The sequence below is a fragment of the Bos grunniens genome, chromosome 1 (genome assembly GCF_055505025.1).
Source record: "Bos grunniens cultivar Pamir isolate PY7600 chromosome 1, Bosgru_T2T1.0, whole genome shotgun sequence".
In the NCBI taxonomy this organism is placed as follows: Eukaryota; Metazoa; Chordata; class Mammalia; order Artiodactyla; family Bovidae; genus Bos; species Bos grunniens.
In genome coordinates, this window is record NC_141165.1 from 112185507 (window position 1) to 112206597 (window position 21091).

The window sequence follows — 21091 nt, forward strand, 5'->3', positions numbered from 1 at the left end:
CCTGCCCTCAATCTTTCCCAGCATCAGGATATTTTCCAGTGAGTTGTCCCTTCACATCAGGTGATCAAAATATTGGAGCTTCAGCATCAGCCCTGCCAATGAATATTCAGGGTTGATTTCCTTTGGGATTGACTCATTTGATCTCCTTACTGTCCAAGGGACTCTCAAAATTCTTCTCCAGCACCGTAAATTTGAAAGCATCAATTCTTTGGCACTCAGCCTTCTTTATAGCCAACTCTCACATCCATACATGATTACTGAAAAAAACATAGCTTTAACTAGATGGATCTTTGTCAGCAAAGTAATGTCTCTGCTTTTTAATATGCTGTCTAGGTTTGTCATAACTTTTCTTCCAAGAAGCAAGCATCTATTAATGTCATGGCTTTAATCACTGTCTGCAGTGATTTTGGAGCCCAAGAAAAGAAATTCTGTCACTGTTTCCACTTTTCCCCCATCTATTTGCCATGAAGTGGTGGGTCCAAAGTCATGATCTTAGTTTTTTGAATGTTGAATTTTAAGCCAGCTTTTTCACTCTTGTCTTTCACTTTCATCAAGAGGTTCTTTAGTTCCTCTTCGCTTTTTGCCATTAGAGTGGTATCATCTGCATATCTGAGGTTGTTGATATTTCTTCCAGCAATCTTGATCCCAGCTTGTGACTCATCCAGCCTGACATTTCCCATAATGTACTCTGCATATGAGTTAAATAACAGAGGACAATATATGGCCTTGATGTACTGTTTTCCCAATTTTGAACCATTCCATTGTTCCATGTCCAGTTCTAACTGTTGCTTCTTGACCCTGCATACATATTTCTCAGGAGGCAGGTAAGGTTGTTTAGTATTCCCATCTCTTTCAGAATTTTCCACAGTTTGTTGTGATCCACACAGTCAAAGGCTTCAGTGGTCAATGAAGCAGAAGTAGATATTTTTCTAGAATTTTCTTGCTTTTTCTGTGATATAACAGAAGATGGCAATTTGGTCACTGGTTCCTCTTCCTTTTCTAAACCCAACTTTTACATCTGGAAGTTCTTGGTTCACCTGTTGAAATCTAGTTTGGAGGATTTTGAGCATTACCTTGCTAGCATGTGAAATGAGCACAGTTGTATGCTAGTGTGAAAATTCCTCAGCATTGCCTTTCTTTGGGATTGAAATGAAAACTGACCTTTTCCAGTCCTGTGGCCACTGCTGAGTTTTCCAGATTTGCTGTCATATTGTGTGCAGCACTTTAACTGCATCATCTTTATAGACTAATATGCATTTTTGGAGTTTCACATAATAGAAAATAATATATTATGAACTTCCTTTCTGATTTCTTTTACTTATCATAACTATTTGGTGATGCATCCATGTTGGTATATGTATCAACAGACTATTCCATTTTATTGCTTATGAGTATTCCATTGCATAGATATATAATAATTTATTAAAACTTCATGACATTTGGGTTGTTTCCAGCATTTTTACATTACCAGTAAAGTATGCTATTCTGTGACCATTCATGTACAAGTCTTGTGTAGACATATGCTTTCATTCTTTTTGGACAAATTGCTATAAGGGGAATGGCTAGATCATATGTAAGTGTATATTTAACGTTTTAAGGAACTGCCAAACTATTTTTCACAGCAGTTGTATTGTTTTGCCTTTCTGTCAGCAGTGTATGAGGGTTCCAGTTCCTCCACATCTTTTCTAACACTTAGTATGGTTAGCCTTTTTAATTTAAACCCTTTAAAAAAGTATGTAGTAGTATCTGTGATTTTATTTTGCATATCCCTAATGACTAAGGGTGCTGAACATCTTTTCATGTCCTTATTTGCCATCTGTATATCCTTTTTGATATGTCTCTTTAAATTTTTTCTATATTTTTATTGTGTTGCTTATTTTCTTATTGTTGAGTTTTAAGAGTCTTTATATTTTCTGATTGAAGATCTTTTTCAGGTACATATTTCACAAACATTTTCTCCCTATGTGGCTTCTTTTTTAATTTTAATGAAGCTTGGTTTATTGATTTGGTTTTTTTAGATTGCATCTTTGGTGTTACATTTAAGAAATCATTGACTAATCAGAGATCACAAAGAGCTCCTCCGTTTCCTTCTAGAAAGTTCTCCTGTTTCCTTGTAGAAGGTTTCTACTTTTAAATTTAAGTCTATGATCCATTTTGAGTCAAATTGTGTATATTATATAAGATATGAATGCAAGTTTATTTTCTTAAGGATATCAAACTGTTCCACCATGTTTGTTGAAAAATTATTGTTCCTCCACTGAATTTAATTTGTACCTTTGTCAAAAACCAATTGTCCATATATACATGGAACTATTTAGGTGTTCTCTAGTTGTTCCATTGATCTATTAGCTACCTTTCCATCAATACCACAGTGTCTGGATCACTGTGGTTTTATGATAAGTGCTGCAATTGGGTTGTGTTAGTTCTCCAACATTGTTTTTATTTCTCTAAAGTTGTTTTGGTGGCTCTAGGTCCTTTTGTATTCCTAGCTAAATCTTAGGATGAATTTATCAATGTCTAAAGAAAAATAGCCAGCTCATATTTTTATTAGAATTTCATTGAATCTGCAAGTCAATTAGAAAGCACTGACAGCTGAACATTATTGTCCTCCTACCTATGAACATGGTATATCTCACCATTTACTTAGGTATTATTCATTTCTCTCACCAATGATTTTTAGTTTCAGTGAAATAAAACATAAAAGTAGCATTTTAAGTTTCAGTTTCCTATTGTTCGTTGCTAATATGTAGAAAAACAACTGATTTTTTTGTACAGTGATTTTATATTCTACAGTCTTGCAAAGCTCTGTAGATTTTTTTTGTAGATATGCTGGGTTTCCTATATACAGAACTATGTCATCTAAGAGGAAGATTTTCCTTCCTCCTTTCCAACTTGAGTACCTTTTTTCTTGCTTTTCCATACTGGCTAGCACCTCCAGAAAAACACTGAATTGAAAGTGAGGATTGATATCTTTTTCTTATTCCTTATCTTATAGAAAAAACCATTTAATCTTTCACCATTAAGTGTGTTGTTACCTGTGGTTTTTTTTTTTTTTATAGATATCCTTATTGAGTTGAGAAAGTTCTCTTCTATTCCTGCTCCAGTGAGAATTGTTATCAGAAATGAATGCTAGATTATGTCTAATGATTTTTCTGGCTTTATTGAGATAATTATAAGGTTTTTCTTTTCTTTTAGTGTGTTAATATGATAAAGTAATTGTTCTTGAATTGTAGATTAACTTTGCATTCCAGGGACAAATTCCCCTTGGTTATAGTGTATTCTCATTTAAATATATTGTTGATTTAATTCCCTAAAATTTTGTTTAGAATTGTATTCAGTGAGGGATATTGGGCTGTTATTTTCTTTTCTTGTAAAATCTAGTCAAGTTTTAGTGTCAAAATAATACTGAATTTTTCAATTTTCTGAAAGGGTTTAGAATTAGTATTGCTTCTTCCCTAAATATTTGGCAGTATTCACCAGTAAAGTTATCTGAGCCTCACATTCTCTTTGTGAGAAGTGTTTTACTTGTAATTCATTATAATTGGAGAAGGAAATGGCAACCCACGCCAGTACTCTTGCCTGGAAAATCCCATGGATGGAGGAGCCTAGTAGGCTACAGTCCATGGGGTCGCAAGGAGTCGGACACAACTGAGCGACTTCACTTTCTTTTCTTTTTTTCTTTTCTTTAATAGGTATAGGACTATTCAGTATGCTTTCTTCCATAGTGAGCTTTCATAATGTTTGTCTTTCAAGTTATTGGTCTACATCATCTAAGTTGTCAAATGTATTTCATTTTCTTTTATTTTGATATCTGCATAATCTGTAATGATGTCATCTCTCTCTTTCCTGTTATTGATTATATGTGCCTTTTTTCTCTTTCACCTAATCAGCCACACCATAGGTTTATCAGTTCTTTTGCTCTTCCTAAAAGTTCAATTTGGGTTTCATTTATTTTGTGTATTATTTTTGTGTTTTCCATTTCATTTATTTTTACTTTGATCTTTATTATTTCCTTTTTCTGCTTAATTTGAGTTCAATTTGCTCTTCTAATTTCTTAAGGTTCAAGATGGTTTGAGACCTCTCTTCTTTTTAAATATGAAATTCAGTGCTACAACATTTTCCCTAGGTATTATTTAAGCACCATCTAAAAATGTTTGATATACTGTGTATTCAGTTTTACCCTATTCAAAATACTATTAAATTTCCTTTTGGTTTCTTCTTTGGCTTATTAGAAGTAGGTTACTTAATTTCCAAATATTTCAAGATTTTCAAGAGATCATTCTGTTACTGATTTTTATTAATAACTACATTGTTGTGATATACTCTGTATTTCCTGAGTCATTTTAAATTTATTGAGACTTTTTTACGGCCCAGAATATAGTATATCTTGGTGTGTATGTTTTGTGTATACTTAAAAAGAATGTGTATCTTCCTAGTCTTAAGTGGAATATTGTATTAGTTTGCTAGGGCTGCCAAAACAAAATACTATAGACTTTGGCTTAAACAACCAAAATTTATTCTTTCTCAGTTCTAGAGTCCAGAAGCCTTATTTCAAGGTATTATCAGGTTTGATTTCTCATATTGGAAGTTAAATCTTCAACATAGGAATTTTAGGAAAACATAATTCAGTCCATAACAAGTGTTCTATAAAAATGTCAATTAAGTCAGTTTGCTTGGTTATATTGTGCAATTCTTTTATATCCTTTGTGATTTTCTATCAACTTGTTCTATCAGTTAATGAAAGAATACCAAAATCTCTAGCTCTAACTGTAAATTTATTTATACTTTCTTCTTCTGTCACTTCTTTTTTTTTTGCTCCATGTATACTAAAGGTCTGTATTCAGGTATAGACCTCAATTACTTAGGATTGTAATAAACTAATGAATTGATTCTTTATCATTATAAAGTGACCTTTTTTGTTTATGGTAATATTCTTTGATGATATGGTTAGGTTTAAATCTATTATCATCTTGCTATTGTTTTTCATTTGTTCCATCTATTCTTTTTTCCCCACTTCTTTTTCGGCCTTCTTTTGGACTGAATATTTTTACGATTCCATTTTACCTTTTTTGTTGTCCTCTTAGCTATAACTTTGTTTTGTTATTTTAGTGAATAATTTGGGGTTCATATAATGTGTCCTTAACTTTACAGTCTACCTTCCAGTGATATTCCACAACTTCATAAACAGTTGAATGTGAAGTATAAGAATTTTACATTAGTATAGCAGCTTTTCTTTCCTGGCTATTGGGCTATTACTTTACTTTTGCATGTTATATAGACCACACTAAATTGTAATTATTTTTGTTAAACAAGCTATCTTTCAGAGAGAATTAAATAATAAGATAAATATTATGTATATTTACCTATATAGGTACCATTTCCAGTGCTCATCATTCCTTTGTGTGCAGCCATATTTCCATCTGGCATCATTTTCCTTCTGTCTAGAGAACTTCCGTGAATCTTCCTTATAGGTTGGGTGTGCTAGTCATGAATTCTTTCAGCTTTTGTTTGTCTAAAAAATATTTTGCTTGTTTTTTTTAAGATATTTTCACTATAGAATTCTAGATGATAAGTTTTTGTTGTTGTTTTGGTTTTTGTTCTTTAATATATAGGACATGTCTCTGTTGCCTTCTCACTTGCTTTCTTTATGATGAGAAATCTGCCACGATCCTTCTTTGTTGTCCTAACATGTCTTTTCTTCTCTGCTCTCTTTGAAGATCTCCAGAAATTTAATTTGGGTCTTTTTTTATATCTTCCATTTCTTAACTTTTTGACCATGTGGATTATAGTGATAATAACTGTTTTATTGTCCTTGTCTGATGATTCTAACATCTATGCAAGTTCCAGTTTGACTCTAAATGATTTATTTTTCTCATTATGGGTAATATCTTCCTGTAAGGAATTTATCCAGTTGGGTGCTGTGTTGGTGGTTTAGTCACTAAGTCATGTCCGACTCTTGTGACCCCATGGACTGTAGCCCGCCAGGCTCCTCTGTCCATGGGATTTTCCAGGCAAGAATACTGGAGTGGATTGCCATTTCCTTCTCCAGGGGATCTTCCCAACCCAGGAATCAAACCCAGGAATCGAACCCAGGTCTCCTGCATTGTAGACAGATTCTTTACCAACTGAACTACGAGGGAAGCCTGTTGGGTGCTGTTTATGTTTGTTATTCTTAATATATTGTTGGATTTTATTCTGGGGTGCAATTAAATAACTTAAAACCACTTGATCTTTCTGAGCCTGGCTTTTAAGGTTTATTGGTAGGAACAGAACTATATTTTAGTATAAGGCAAATCATTTCCCACTACTGAACCAAGATCCTTTTGACTACTCTTTCCAGTACCCCATAAATTATGCAGTTTAAACCAAATTACTTTTGGATATTAGCATAAGATAAACCTATTTATAAAATTAAATCAATAGTATCATCCATATCATGTATCCCAAAGACAGGATTCTGGATTTTCACAAATTCAAACCATCCACATCACTGCTTTCATCCAACTGCTTATAGTATTAAATCAAATATCCTCAAACAGATTGTTTTACTTATGACTTCTCCTCCACCTTTTTTACAAGCTCAAAAAAACCAAATGCTCAATGTCCTCTCTCTCTTAGGTCCTCACGTGCGGTATATCCAAAAGCCTGACAACAGCCCCTGCTCCATCACCGACTCTGTCAAGAGATTCCCCAAAGAGGAGGCCACAGAGGGGAACGCCACCAGTCCACCGCAGAACCCACCTACCAACCTCACTGTGGTCACTGTGGAAGGGTGTCCCTCCTTTGTCATCTTGGACTGGGATAAGCCACTCAATGACACTGTCACTGGTGAGAGCATGGCATGTGGACTATTGCTACGGTGGGAAGCATTGATAAGATGATGCTTTGGGGAATGTGGTACCTCAAGTCAGACTGTGACCCTGGGTGATGTATCTCAGGAACAGCAAGTCCCTGCAGAGTTCTGCTGTCTCTGTGGCAGATGATTTTCAAAAGTGTCATAAGATGGGAAAGATCATCTTTTTCCTGGTTATGGTCTCTCTGTTAACCTAGCAGATCTCTTAAGTTATATATCTTCTTTCTTTGAAGGTATATCTCATCTTTCCATTACCAGAAAATTACAAATAATATATGAGAAGTTGCCACTGCTAATAGTATTTAAACCAATTTTCCTTTCACCATCCCAATTTCTAGATTGATCTAGAACTTTGAAGCAGGCTAAACATTATTATTTCAGTCATTTTATGAGAATTTTTTTTACTTTAAATTTATTTTTAATTGGAAGATAATGGCTTTACAATGTTGTGTTGATTTCTGCCGTATATCAGCATGAATCAGCCACAGGTATGGTTTTTAAAAATTCTATTCCTGGTCAGTTTTCCCCCCATCTTAGGGAATTTTGATTCTGCTACTCCTCATAAAAATGATACTGAAAAATAAGAAACTCTGAGTCACTCTTTGATTTGTTATGTGGGATTTTAATTTTCCTTAGTGAATAAGAGAGTCAGACTAGAGAGAAGAGGGGAGGGTGGGATGACTAACCACCCAAATCAGCTAGAGGATGAAGCAAATAATATGAGTACATGCGTGTCCTGCTTCCACATGCCCAAGGTGGGCAGATGGAACAGAGGGGCCCATGAGAGGCTGTCAGAGGGAGGAGAGAGCAGTACACAGGGTAAGGTGAGGAGTGGGGAGATTCAGGAGCTGTCAGAAAGTTTTCTTTGAATAAAGGAGAAAACAGCAGCTATTTCTCCTTAGACAAAACCATTTAGTCTGGGCAGCTTCCAGTGTAAGCGGCTTGTTGTTATTCGGTTGCTAAGTCATGCCCAGCTCTTTGCGACCCGGTGGACTACAGCACACCAGGCTTCCCTGTCCTTCACTATCTCCCAGAGTTTGCTCAAATTCAGCAGCTTGTCTTTGCTTAATTGGCCTTTAAAAAAAAAAAAAAAAACATATTTTGTGAATTTCCTTTCTCATGCAGTTTTGACTAGTCTTCTTTGCTTGGGATTATGCCAGTAGGTACTATCATCCCAATATCTAAAAATCAATCAATTTGTAAGTATTGATTATTTACATGTATTAAAAGGTTTAAAATTCTCAATCCATATGCAGTGCTGAGACTTAGTTCTTACAAGACCAAACAATTTATAAAAATTTCATTTCCCTTAAAGATATAGAACATCGAATTGGCATTGGTTAATCTAATATGTCTAATAATCTAATACACATTCACTTGGGTATGATTTAGCTTTTGAAGACAGCAGGATTTTCCTTTCTGTATTTTCCTTTTATCATGATATAAATGATAGCTTTTTAAAATTATATAAATCTGTAATCTCAAAGTATCATAAATAGGATATACTTTATCTAACCAATTAGTTTTGACATTATTATTATTATTAAATGTTAATGAGCTGTTGAGATCTTTCACTAGATACTAGGCTTCAGTTCACTTAGTCGTGTCCGACTCTTTGCGACCCCATGAATCACAGCACGCCAGGCCTCCCTGTCCATCACCAACTCCCGGAGTTCACTCAGACTCACGTCCATCGAGTCAGTGATGCCATCCAGCCATCTCATCCTCTGTCGTCCCCTTCTCCTCCTGCCCCCAATCCCTCCCAGCATCAGAGTCTTTTCTAATGAATCAACTCTTCTCATGAGGTGGCCAAAGTACTGGAGTTTCAGCTTCAGCATCATTCCTTCCAAAGAAATCCCAGGGCTGATCTCCTTTAGAATGGACTGGTTGGATCTAAGTCCAAGGGACTCTCAAGAGTCTTCTCCAACACCACAGTTCAAAAGCATCAATTCTTCGGTGCTCAGCCTTCTTCACAGTCCAATTCTCACATCCATACATGACCACTGGAAAAACCATAGCCTTGACTAGACGGACCTTTGTTGGCAAAGTAATGTCTCTGCTTTTGAATATGCTATCTAGGTTGGACATAGCTTTCCTTCCAAGGAGTAAGAGTCTTTTAATTTCATGGCTGCAATCACCATCTGCATTGATTTTGGAGCCCCAAAAATAAAGTCTGACACTGTTTCCACTGTTTCCCCATCCATTTCCCATGCAGTGATGGGACCACATGCCATGATCTTTGTTTTCTGAATGTTGAGCTTTAAGCCAACTTTTTCACTCTCCTCTTTCACTTTTATTAAGAGGCTTTTTAGTTCCTCTTCACTTTCTAACAATTTTCATGGATAAGGACCACATATATAATAATAATATTTTATACATAGAAATAAGTCAGTATTTAGTCACTATTTACTTAATGTTTTAAACATTGAACCATATGCCCTGATGATCTATTTTTTTCTATTAAATACCACATGACTTCAAATATAATCTTTTATAAACCAGTAGTTCAGATAAGACAGAGATTAATTCTCATATCATTAGAAATGGTTTTTCAGGAAAGGATTAAGAAAGGTAACAAAAGAGAGGGAACATATTCTTCATTTCCCTAGTTGACTTCTGTCAGTAATCTTTCTTCTAATTGATAGGCGTGTATTCACCTCTAGTAAATACATCCAAATTCTGATGCTTCTCCATGACCCTTGTACACTAAAGTAGAAATAGGTACACCATAGAGATTGCCCATAGCCTACATCCTTGGACAACTTAAAGTTAAGTTAGTCATAACTTGTCATTTTGTGATATGTAAAGAGCATGTGGACATAGATTTAAATCCCAGACCAGGTATGTTCTAGATAATGCAACTTGAATCTATAATTAGCCTCTTTGAACTTCTAGATTTTTATTTGTAATAATAATAATTCCCATTGTTATCAATTTGTTGTGAGCATAAAACGTAACAGGGAATTCATGCAGCATAAATTAGAAGCTGTTAAATTAACACTTGTCAGCAGCAGCAACAGTAGGACTGGCAGCAGTAGTATCACCAGTATTATTTTCATGCTGCACTGACCAGACTATGATGTTCCCAACCTTCATAATAAATGATTATCTTCTAAGTGACTTATCTCATAAGGGGGTTAAAACCCTCTGAGGGGGGTAAAAGAGACCACCTATTCAGTGTCAGTTCTTTGTAGATTTTCTTATATCCTTACTCTTAAAGAAACTATTTTTTAAATCCCCTATCTTAAAATAAGAAATATGAACACACACTTTTTTGTTGTTGGTGGTAGAGTTTTAGAATGTTGGTGCATTTATGAAAAAGCTATTATCACTTTAAAAAATTAAAAAGGAAAGATACATACATTCTAAAACAAGAATTCTGGGAAAAATTCTAAATACCTTTTTAATTATGAAGGGAACTTCTAGATCCATTTTGAAAACTCCAAAGTTTCAGGACTAAAATCATATTAAATTAACATTTAAACATTAGGAATGACCCAAACAAAGATGTTTTTTGAAGGTGACTGCTTTCATGGATGAACCAACTGGAATATCATATAAACTGCTCATTCAATGACTAATCAGCACTTGAATCTTTTGAACTGGAATCTTTCAAATTTTCAAGTTCTAAGATACAACTCAGGGATAATAAAGAATAATAAAAGACATAATAATAATAGGTACCACCTGTTGAGCAAAATACTATTAAGCACTTTTCATATGTTCCTGCTTTAATCCCTATAAGTAACACTATGAAGAGACACTGGGCATTTTACAGATGGGAAAACTGAGACTGAGATCCAGGCAAGTGGCTTGGTCTGTTTCTTTCCATTAAGTCATGCAGTTTCCTTTTTTTAAAAAAAAATCTGTTTTACTTCCATTCTGATTACTCCCTTCTTTTTCTAGTAAGTGCCCCTTTATGGCTGAGGGAAAAGTATAATTTGAATATCTGAATTCAGGATGCTCCCTCTCCCTCTCTTTCCATGCTCTGTTAGAATAAAAAGTCAACTGAGACAAAGATTGAGAGTAGAGAGTCTGAGGAAGACATACTATATACCAGCCATTAGTCTTTTAAAAGCTGCATTCATGTGTCCAGATACAATGGCCATTGCCTTCTAGTCTAATTTAAAATGGTTATAGGAAATTATTCTGAAAAGGTGGTCCTACATCTTGGATATTTTTAATTTACCATTAAAGATCCTTCCCAAATTAAAATTGGTGATTATAAGTCTACATGAGTTATCCTATAATTTCAGCTTTATTTCCAATATTATCTCCTACCTTTGGTCTCAGCACTAACAGCTTAAGTCCCAGTAACTCACAATCTTCCCACTTTCCCCAAAGCCCACCACTTGTGTATTTCTTCATATTGACAGAACTGTTTTTGAGTGGGCTTTTGTAGTTGTTTGTTGGTTTTTGTTTGATTTTTGTAATCCTCTTTGTGATCTCATCACATGTATTAAACTAAATCCCAACTGACAACATGGAAAACATATTAGTAAATTATATTCTCTTATTCTGAAAGTCTTTCTCTTTTGATTAGCCCTGTAAGTTCATAGAAAGCTACCCTTTAGGTAAATTTATACAGATCTCTCTACTGACTTTACAGATAAAGTTTCATTTTGTTTTGTTTTAATTCAAGGATAATTATCAAGGGGGCATATATAAGCAGTATGTACAAGACTTATGTAACTTACATAAGCAGTAGGTACGAAAATCTTGTAATTCTGTAGTTCAAAATAAGGGACTCTGGGAAAGTATAGTTCATTATTTGGTTAAATGTTATTTGCTGCTATGGTTTTAACTGTTACTTGCAGCAGTACCATGTCATCAGTGACCATTTCTCAGCTACATTATAAAGCCCTATGAGCAGGAAATGTGCTTCTGCTGAAGCACCACTCCTCATAGAATGTTTCTTACAAAACTGCACTGGATTTTCCAGCAATGGCAGTTGATCTGACTTACATATCAAAATGATAGGTTACCATATACAGTGCTACCCCAGGAGTGTCATCACTTTACACAGTTACCAGGCCTTTCCTGCTCTGGTAGAGAGAAAACAAAAATGGTCCATGAGTAACTCCCCAAATGCTTTGGGACCTTCACCATCAACTGATAATCTCCCATCTGGAAGTTGCAAATGTGTATGATCAATAGGTCTCAGGCCTGCAATCTCAGTTGCTCACTTTTATGAGAGTGACTTTTTAGGCTGTTAGCTTCAAGAACATTCAGTTTGCCAGAGCATAAAGACAAGTGTCTGTTGGCCTTCTTGCTTTTCAGAATATGAAGTTATATCCAGAGAAAATGGGTCATTCAGTGGGAAGAACAAGTCCATTCAAACAACAAATCAAACCTTCTCCACGGTAGAAAACCTAAAACCAGACACAAGGTAAGCCACCAGTGCTATTACAGGTGAATTCTGAGAGTGTAAAAATCATAACAAAGGAGTGAAATGACATCATCCTTCTCCATCCGAAGGGAGGGTCTAGTTTGCCTTTCATTCTTTGGCTTTCTGTACACAGCACTAGAGACTCCTAGAGTCATGGTTTGCAAATATGCAACTGACTGGTGGGGATACAGGAACTGACAAGTTGGTCTTGTAAGTTAACATTAGAGCTGGGGACACTGAGAGGTAGAAGGCCATTAATATCAAATATTGATATCAAATACCAAAGCTTAGCAGAGGAAAAGTCTACAGACCAGAGAAAACTGGAGTGTGGATGGTATAAACTAGATTTGAAGCACAGAATGTTGGCTGGTGTGCTGGAAGAGGAGGGGAGGGAAACAAAAGCCACATGACAAATGCAGGTAAACATTTGTAAGAGTTAATGCTTAAAATAGTTACAGACTAGACACAGCATTCCTTTGCTTTGGGATCTTTTTATTACAGACAATGAGAATAGATTTTGTTTAAATGGACATATATTAATTGTTCAATAATAACTTTTCTTGGCATCCCTTATTACACATTGATACCAGGTTGTTTATCTTGCTGTATAGTTTTGTGATTCCTTTTTAAATCTAAAATATGTAATAATTTATCAATTTATTTTATTGATGCAAGAAAAATAAGAGCCTTAGACATTTCTAAAAATGTAGTAGGGAAGATGGTTTTAGTCTTGTGTTTGTTTTACACAGCTAAATCATTAAATGTATTACTCAAGCCAACTCTCAAATGGATATAGCCAAGTACTGCCCTAATAAAGCCCAAGTGCTAAATTCATTTCTGGACTAAATTTCACTCTGTGGGAAATCAATTTCTTCCCTCAAACTCCAAAACACCATTTGATAAATTGTCCCTGCTTTCTGTATAAAACAACAACAAAAAAGAAATCCTGACATCTTAAGTTATAGTGCACCAGGCAAATACAGATCAATTTTCCAGATTGAGGAGTTTTTCAAGAAAGAATATTTCATAACCTGATGAAGATCCTCTATGTTGAAAAAGATCAGCGAAGGTGAAACCTGGAACTTCAGCATCAGAGATTTTCTGTGTGTGTCATATTTTATTTCTCATATCTCTCATTGTCATCTGACTGAATTGAACTGGGTGTTAGTGTGACACCACAAGAGCCTGTTTGGCTCTGACAGCAGGGAGACTCCTGATCTTTTCAGGGGAAAAGGAAGCATCTAATTCATTAGAGATGCTCTGCTGTATATAAACCATAGTCCTATACTGCAAGAGTAACATCTTTCCACAAGTGTGGGGTTTTTTCCCTTAAAATTGTCTGTTTTGATTCATAATATGGAAAATTTTGCAAATGTTAATTTTCTTAAAGAGATTCAGTTCAGTTCAGTTCAGTCGCTCAGTCGTGTCCGACTCTTTGCGACCCCACAAATCGCAGCAAGCCAGGCCTCCCTGTCCATCACCAACTCCCGGAGTTCACTCAGACTCACGTCCATCGAGTCAGTGATGCCATCCAGCCATCTCATCCTCTGTCGTCCCCTTCTCCTCCTGCCCCCAATCCCTCCCAGCATCAGAGTCTTTTCCAATGAGTCAACTCTTCTCATGAGGTGGTCAAAGTACTGGAGTTTCAGCTTCGGCATCATTCCCTCCAAAGAAATCCCAGGGCTGATCTCCTTCAGAATGGACTAGTTGGATCTCCTTGCAATCCAAGGGACTCTCAAGAGTCTTCTCCAACACCACAGTTCAAAAGCATAGATTCTTCAGCGTTCAGCCTTCTTCACAGTCCAACTCTCACATCCATACATGACCACAGGAAAAACCATAGCCTTGACTAGACAGACCTTTGTTGGCAAAGTAATGTCTCTGCTTTTGAATATGCTATCTACGTTGGTCATAACTTTCCTTCCAAGGAGTAAGCGTCTTTTAATTTCATGGTTGCAAGTCACCATCTGCAGTGATTTTGGAGCCCCAAAAATAAAGTCTGACACTGTTTCCACTGTTTCCCCATCTATTTCCCATGAAGTGATGGGACCGGATGCCATGATCTTCGTTTTCTGGATGCTGAGCTTGAAGCCAACTTTTTCACTCTCCACTTTCACTTTCATCAAGAGGCTTTTTAGTTCCTTTTCACTTTCTGCCATAAGGGTGGTGTCATCTGTGTTGGCCAAAATTAGCATGTATCTCAGTAAAAGCCCATTTGATGAATTTGGTTCTGCTTCCTTAGCCAGATTAACAGGGAGAAGGCCTATTTTTACCATAATGCATTTTAAGGAAACAGTAAAAGGTCATTTAATTTGGACTTTTTAATAGGTGGACTTGGGCTTACAGAACTTGCTTTTTATTCCACTTTAAAAAAGTGAGCCACGTAGCACACAGAAGGTGCACTGAAGGGCATCCAGTTTCTAAGTGTTCATTGTGTTCTGTTTCTGAATCAGGCTGTTCTCGGGTTTCACAGTGCACCTATTAGCTCATGGATCAGAGGTAGAACACAGTTATGCCAGGGACGTTTGAAACATAACTTGTTTGTAAAAGGTTTGCGTCTGCATTCAGCTGACATTTACCTGGTGCCAGTGACGTGGTCAGCCCTGTGCTTGGTATTGTGCCTACAAACAGGAGTAAACATCCGGCCTGTCTTTGAGGAGCTCCAGGCTAATGGGGCAGACCGCTAGTGACCGATTATTGTACACAGAGTGGTGAGAGTTCAGGTAGAAGTCTGCACAGTGGGAGCCCAAGGGTGGCATGTCACATAGTCTGGGGAATCAAAGGAAAGACAAAACTTCCTGGAGAAGGTGACACTTAGGTTGAGGGGTGATGAGTAGGCAGGAGCCAGTCAGGCGACTGTGGTAAGAGAAAGGAAGGTCAGAGAGAATAGTGCGCGTGTCAGCACAGTGGCAGAAATGGTGTGGTTGTGCATGGTGAAAAACAGGCTGTTTTCACCAGTGTGAGGGACAAAAAGTGGAGAGAAGCGGAAGCAAAGAGAAGCAGAAGCCAAGTTAGGGAGGGCCTTCCATGCCAGATCTTGGCTCAGATGGTAAAGAATCTGCCTGGAATGTGGGAGACCCAGGTTCAATCCCTGGATCTGGAAGATCCCCTGGAGAAGGGAATGGCAACCCACTCCAGTATTTTTGCCTGGAGAATTCTGTGGACAGAGGAGCCTGGCAGGCTACAGTCCATGGGATCGCAAAGAGTTGCACACGACTGAGTGACTTAACACCTTCACTTTTCTATGCCAGATCAGGGAATGTGGTTGAGTGATGGGGAGACCTTGAAGCATGGTAACTGGGGAGTAACTTGCTCTGACTTTCATTTTAGCTTGCATTCTGACTTTTCTTTACTTAGAATAATCAATTTTGATACTAAAGCTACTTGTAATGAGTAGTTGGTAGAACACATCTAACTGAAAATAACTTTTCGTTAAGTTCTTGCGTGAGTACCATTGTGGCATCTGATCGAATTGGTCAAATGGGGACATAACAGGAAAGTGCCTTAGGGCTGAACTGAATTAGACTCTGGAATCACAGGACCTGTCAAGTCATGAGGTTCATGTCCAGTTTCCAGTTACAACTGTTGTAGGACTCATGCTACTTGTTGGCGTTTGCCTTAGACTCAGATACAACCACTCACCTTTTTCCCACTGTTGTCGTGTGTACCTTGCTTGTCTCTCCTGTCCACCATCAATATGCCTTCTAAGGAGGACCCCTGTGACCTCCATGCACACAACTTAGGTAAAATACTAGTCCTCAAAGTTAGTACTGATAGTGAGGCTACAGCAGGCATAATAAAATTGCGAGTTCCCCAATTTGGACTTGTTGGCTCTTTTGTTACAAATCTTACATTGTAAAGACAAGGTTCCTTACCACTGTATCTTCTCTGCCCCAATCATGACCCAAGATTAATGCAAATAAGAGACACCCTGTAAAATAAAGAGGAAGTATGTACAGGATGCAGTTAGCAGGTGGTTTTTATTAGCTATAAAGAATGACTGTAATCACACTTCATCCCTTGTGGAAAATTTTGAGTCAAAATGTACAGTAAATTCCCCACATAGGCCAACTCTGAATGATAGCTGTTAAAACTCCTCCATGAGCTTCTGGAATTCCCTATTTGAAAAGCTGGAAGATAATACCTTCTGAAGGAATATCTATAGCTTTGTTCCTATTCTAGGAGACACATGTAAAGAATTGATTTTTAGTCACCTTTTCCATCATTTGTCCTGACTAGAAAACAGGAGCTCTAAAAACAGGTCATAATTACCGGCTAATTGTTAAACAGTGACATGGGTGGGATAAAGGTTGGTGTAGAACATTTAACCTGCATAATCAAGGCAGAGAAAAGAGATCTACAGAGCCTTTGAGGTTAAAAATTCTAAAAGTTCACACACTCTTTTAGAACCAAAAAGATAGTCAACGATGCTACCTTCTCCTGCCTGTTTTTAATGATGTAGCCAGGTTGTTATTTACTCTGGAGAAGCTTGAAAAATAACCCACAGTAAGAGACTTCAATCTTGGCATTAAAAATAAAGTGGAATACAGGTAGCAAAGTCTTGTAAACTGTAAATCTGATAGGACAAAGCAGGCATGTGGAATGGCCATTACGACTGTATCCATCAGCAGCGATCCCGCCACTGGTAGAGTTCAGCGGCTCACCCGGCTTGAGGTGTCTCTGTCTCTAGAGCGCAGAGCTGCTCGGCTGCCCTGGGGAACCAGCTGCAGTTCCCAAGGCAGCACAGTGAGGACAGGCCCAGCCTTGCTGATGGCTGCTCGCAGCTGGGCTGACAGATGTACACAGGACAGAGGGGCTGCTTGGGGGGGGGGAGCCAGAAATGTTTAAGTCAAATGACGGGATCTGTTACCAGAGATGAACAGCTGGAGCACAACTCCAGCTCTTTCTCTGGAGGATCCCCTTCTCTCACCCTCCATCCCTAACATACAAAGACAATGTAGAGATGTTAGTGTCCACTGAAACAGTACCCAACTGGCCCACTCTCCAATATTTATTTTCCCCTTATTTTTTTCCCCATGAAACTTCATTGTGTGCCTCTTGTTGAACTAAAAGAAAGTATTAAGAAGAGTCCTCCTGTCTGTAGCCAACTACTTTGTTTGCAAAGACCACTATGATTATGTTTAGTTTCATGAACAGAAGAAATGATAAAGTATGTAACTTAAAAAATAAGTGTTGCACCACTGCTTAAAGGGACCAGAACTGTGGGCTAATTGACCTTAAAGTCTCTCCCAGATCTAAAATAACATAATCTTAATGCTATCTGAAACCATCACAGAATAAAAGGGAAATCTGGAACTGAAAATAAAACCAAAACCTGGGTCTGTCTTACAGTGAGTAGGTTTGTCCTGATAAACCATTTTTGCTTTGAATCTATGTCTGTGGTCTGCAATTTCTTTTCAGACAGTTATTTTCAGCACACATTTTGGTAATCCATTGATGGGCCAGTTCTTCCTGATGAACTAGTTGGGGAATGTGGATTTACACACAATCACTCTCCACTTACAGAGCCCTCGTATCTCAGTCTTCTCTTCGTATAAGCCCATGTCTCTCCCTGCTTGGCTAAGAAACTGAAGAATTCTCTGTGTGTGCCAGACATACATGTGGTCCAGCAATTTCCTATGGAAAATGCACTCTGTCTGGTAATTAAGATAAATCAAGTTTACTTAACTGGCTCAAGCACTTCTACTGTCGTCTGTGGCTTGGGAGGATCCTGGAGAATAGCTCTTCCTCCAAGATTAAAACCTACCAAAGTTTCCTGTAGCTGACAGCAAAGATAGTTTGGGGCTGTTGTTTGTGTTATATGACTTAAATCTTGGCATTAAAAATAAACTGGAATAGAGGCAGCAACTTCTTGTAAACTGTAAATCTGATAGAACAAAGCAGGCATGTGGAATGGCCATTATGACCTTATTCATCAGGTTTTGGGGAAATTCTAGTCTCTGCAGTATGTATTAACTTTTCAGTATCTCTTCTCATCAGCTTTATAGAAAGGAATAAAATAAGCTGCCAGAGTATCAGGCTTTTTTTTTTTTTTTTTTTTAGTTTTACTGTAGGTCTGAGCAGCAGAAGAATAATTGCTTCCTCATTAAAGAAATTGAGTTGATTGCTCAGGTTTGCAACAGCAAAGAGCATGGAACTCCACTAGTCTATAAAGAGAGCAATTCTTCTTTTCACATCACTGCATTATTTTTATTATTTTGCACTTCAAATTCCATAGTATCTAGGGAGGGGGTGCAAGATGCTCTTAGCAACACTTCAGTATTAGAGAGCAACCCAGATCTGAAATGTGTGTCCCCCTACAGAAATGCAAGATCAAAGAAATGTCCTTAAAGACCTACTGGGCAGCTGGTTAATGACCCCTGATACCTGCTCCACTCTCTTCTGTCAGATTTAGGCTTATTTCATCCTCGCAGTATCCCCGCAGCTCTGCCCTTTGTTTCTGAGCTGTATTCCCAGGCAGCAGAGTGCCTGTACCTGGCAGGTATCCAGAAATCCTTTCCCCAGTCCTGCAGTCCTTGAAGAACTGGTGGGTTTGATCACCCTTTCCCCATTCCATTGCCCTTACTCTTTTTTTCTAACCCCCCTCTTTCCTTTCTTTCCCTCTGACTGAAACCCAACCTGAATGGGGCCCAGATATTTCAAAATGACACTAGGGGTCAAATCAGCTAACAAAACATTTCAAACCAGCAAAGAGCTACCGGGTGGCCTTTCTAAATAAAAAGTGGTTGCTTGAGGTTTAAGAGCTTTTGTTAAGTTTACCAAACAGTGAAAATTATAATTCAGCACTACGTTATGGGTAAAAATAGGGGGAGATCATTATAGAGAGGAGCAAAGGAAGAGAAGGCAGGGAGATGACAGAAAGATGTGTCTGCCCTAACCTGACCTGGAGGTTAGCCTCAGGCTAGATCCCAAAGGGTGGAGCTTCCTCATTTCTGATAGTTTTCCCTGTAAACCACAGATGCCTTTCTTATCACCTTTACAAACACAAGTTTGTGGACATAGTTCTGCCTTGAGAGTTCTATGGTAGGGTTTCTCAAATTCCCCAAGAGTAGAAGCACCTTTAAAAAAAATTCTTTAGGGATATAAATATAATAATAAAGAATAGTTATAATGACTTACTATGTGCATGGTACCTTAAATTTACATGCATCATTTCATGTAAGCCTCTTAAGAAACTCACAGATACTTTTATACACTTGCTGCTGCTGCTGCTAAGTCGCTTCAGTCGTGTCCAACTCTGTGCGACCCCATAGAAGGCAGCCCACCAGGCTCCCCTGTCCCTGGGATTCTCCAGGCAAGAACACTGGAGTGGGTTGCCATTTCCTTCTCCAATGCATGAAAGTGAAAAGTGAGAGTGAAGTCGCTCAGTCATGCCTGACTCTTAGCGACCCCATGGACTGCAGCCTACCAGGCTCCTCCGTCCATAGGATTTTCCAGGCAAAGTTATAATTACTGTATTTAATAGTATCCTCACAAATTTCATGATGCTCATTTTTATATATGAGGCTCAGAGAGTTTAAGTTACTTACCTTAAGGTTACACATTAGTGCAGCTGTGAGCCCAAGTCCTTCTGGCCCCTGAACTCATGACATTCACCACAGTGCCATGCTGCCTCCTGATGGGCAACTGGGAAGATGGTTTTTGTTTGAATCCATAACTGTCTGGGAAAAATCGGACATGGCTTCTGCCAGGGGTGTTATTCATTTGGCTTGCCTTCCATGAGGCCCAAAAGCTTGACTGCAGCTGTCACCTAGACTGTACTCCACTTAGATACTCATTCTGATGAAGCAGGTCTTAGAAACACCTTTTCAAATTTAATTTTCATTTTTGTCAGAAGCAGATGTACTTGGTTTTAAAACTCAAATACTACAAAGCAGTTCATTCCTATTCCTAAATTCTATTTGCCAGAAGCAACTATTTTCAATAATTTTGTTCATTTTTCAACTTTTTTAAGGTATTATAATTGATAAAATTTTGAGATATTTAAAGTATACAACATGATGATTTGATATACATATACATTATGAAAGGATTCCCCTGAATTAGTTAATATATCTATTACCTCATATATTTACTATTTTTTATAACTGGTAAAAACATTTAAATTATAATCTTTTGGCAAACAAATTATACAATACAGTATTTCAACTATCATTGTATTTTTGATCCTCAGATCCTATTCATCTTACAACTAGTTTGAACCCCTTTTACCAATATCTATTTCCCCAGACTCTGCAGTCACTTTTCTACTCTATTTCTATAAATCTGACATTTTTCTTAAAGATCCACATATAAGTGATACCATGCATGACTTGTCTTTCTCACATGACTTATTTCACGTAGCATAATGCCCTCCAGGTTCATTCATGTTGTTGCAAATGACAGGATTTACTTATTTTTAAAGGCTGAATGATAGTCCACTGTGTGTGTGTATGTGTGTGTATACGCATATGTACATACAGGTCACCCTTGAACAATATGACTTTGAACTGCGAAGGTCCACTTATACATGGATTTTTTCCAACAAATACAGTACTTGTATTTTCACTTTACAAACCTTCGAAGTTTGTTTGATTAGAGATCACAGTATGTGGAACCAAAAGAATCAGGGTTTGAGTCCTGATGCTATGCAAACTGTTTCAGTTTCTGCCCTTGGGTGAATCATTTATCAATCCCTTCATTTTTGAGGCAGAGATACTAATAACTCAGATTTTTACCTGACTGGGGGCTTGGCACCTGTAATCCCCCACACTGTTCAAGGGTTAGCTGTGTGTATCTCACAATTTCTTTATCCATTCTTCTATCAATGGACACTTATTTCTGCACCT

General features: G+C 37.5%; 1 protein-coding gene across 50 annotated transcripts in view; it reads left to right on the forward strand.

Moving 5' to 3' along the window:
* The window catches only part of ABI3BP (ABI family member 3 binding protein), a 300988-nt gene that overhangs the window by 257864 nt on the left and 22033 nt on the right, over positions 1-21091 (forward strand). For all 50 annotated transcript variants that reach the window (XM_086409787.1, XM_086409340.1, XM_086409524.1 and 47 more), the window contains 2 exons: positions 6619-6828; positions 12134-12242. In XM_086409787.1, coding sequence (XP_086265913.1) covers positions 6619-6828; positions 12134-12242 — 319 coding nt within the window. The remainder of the gene's footprint in view (positions 1-6618; positions 6829-12133; positions 12243-21091) is intronic.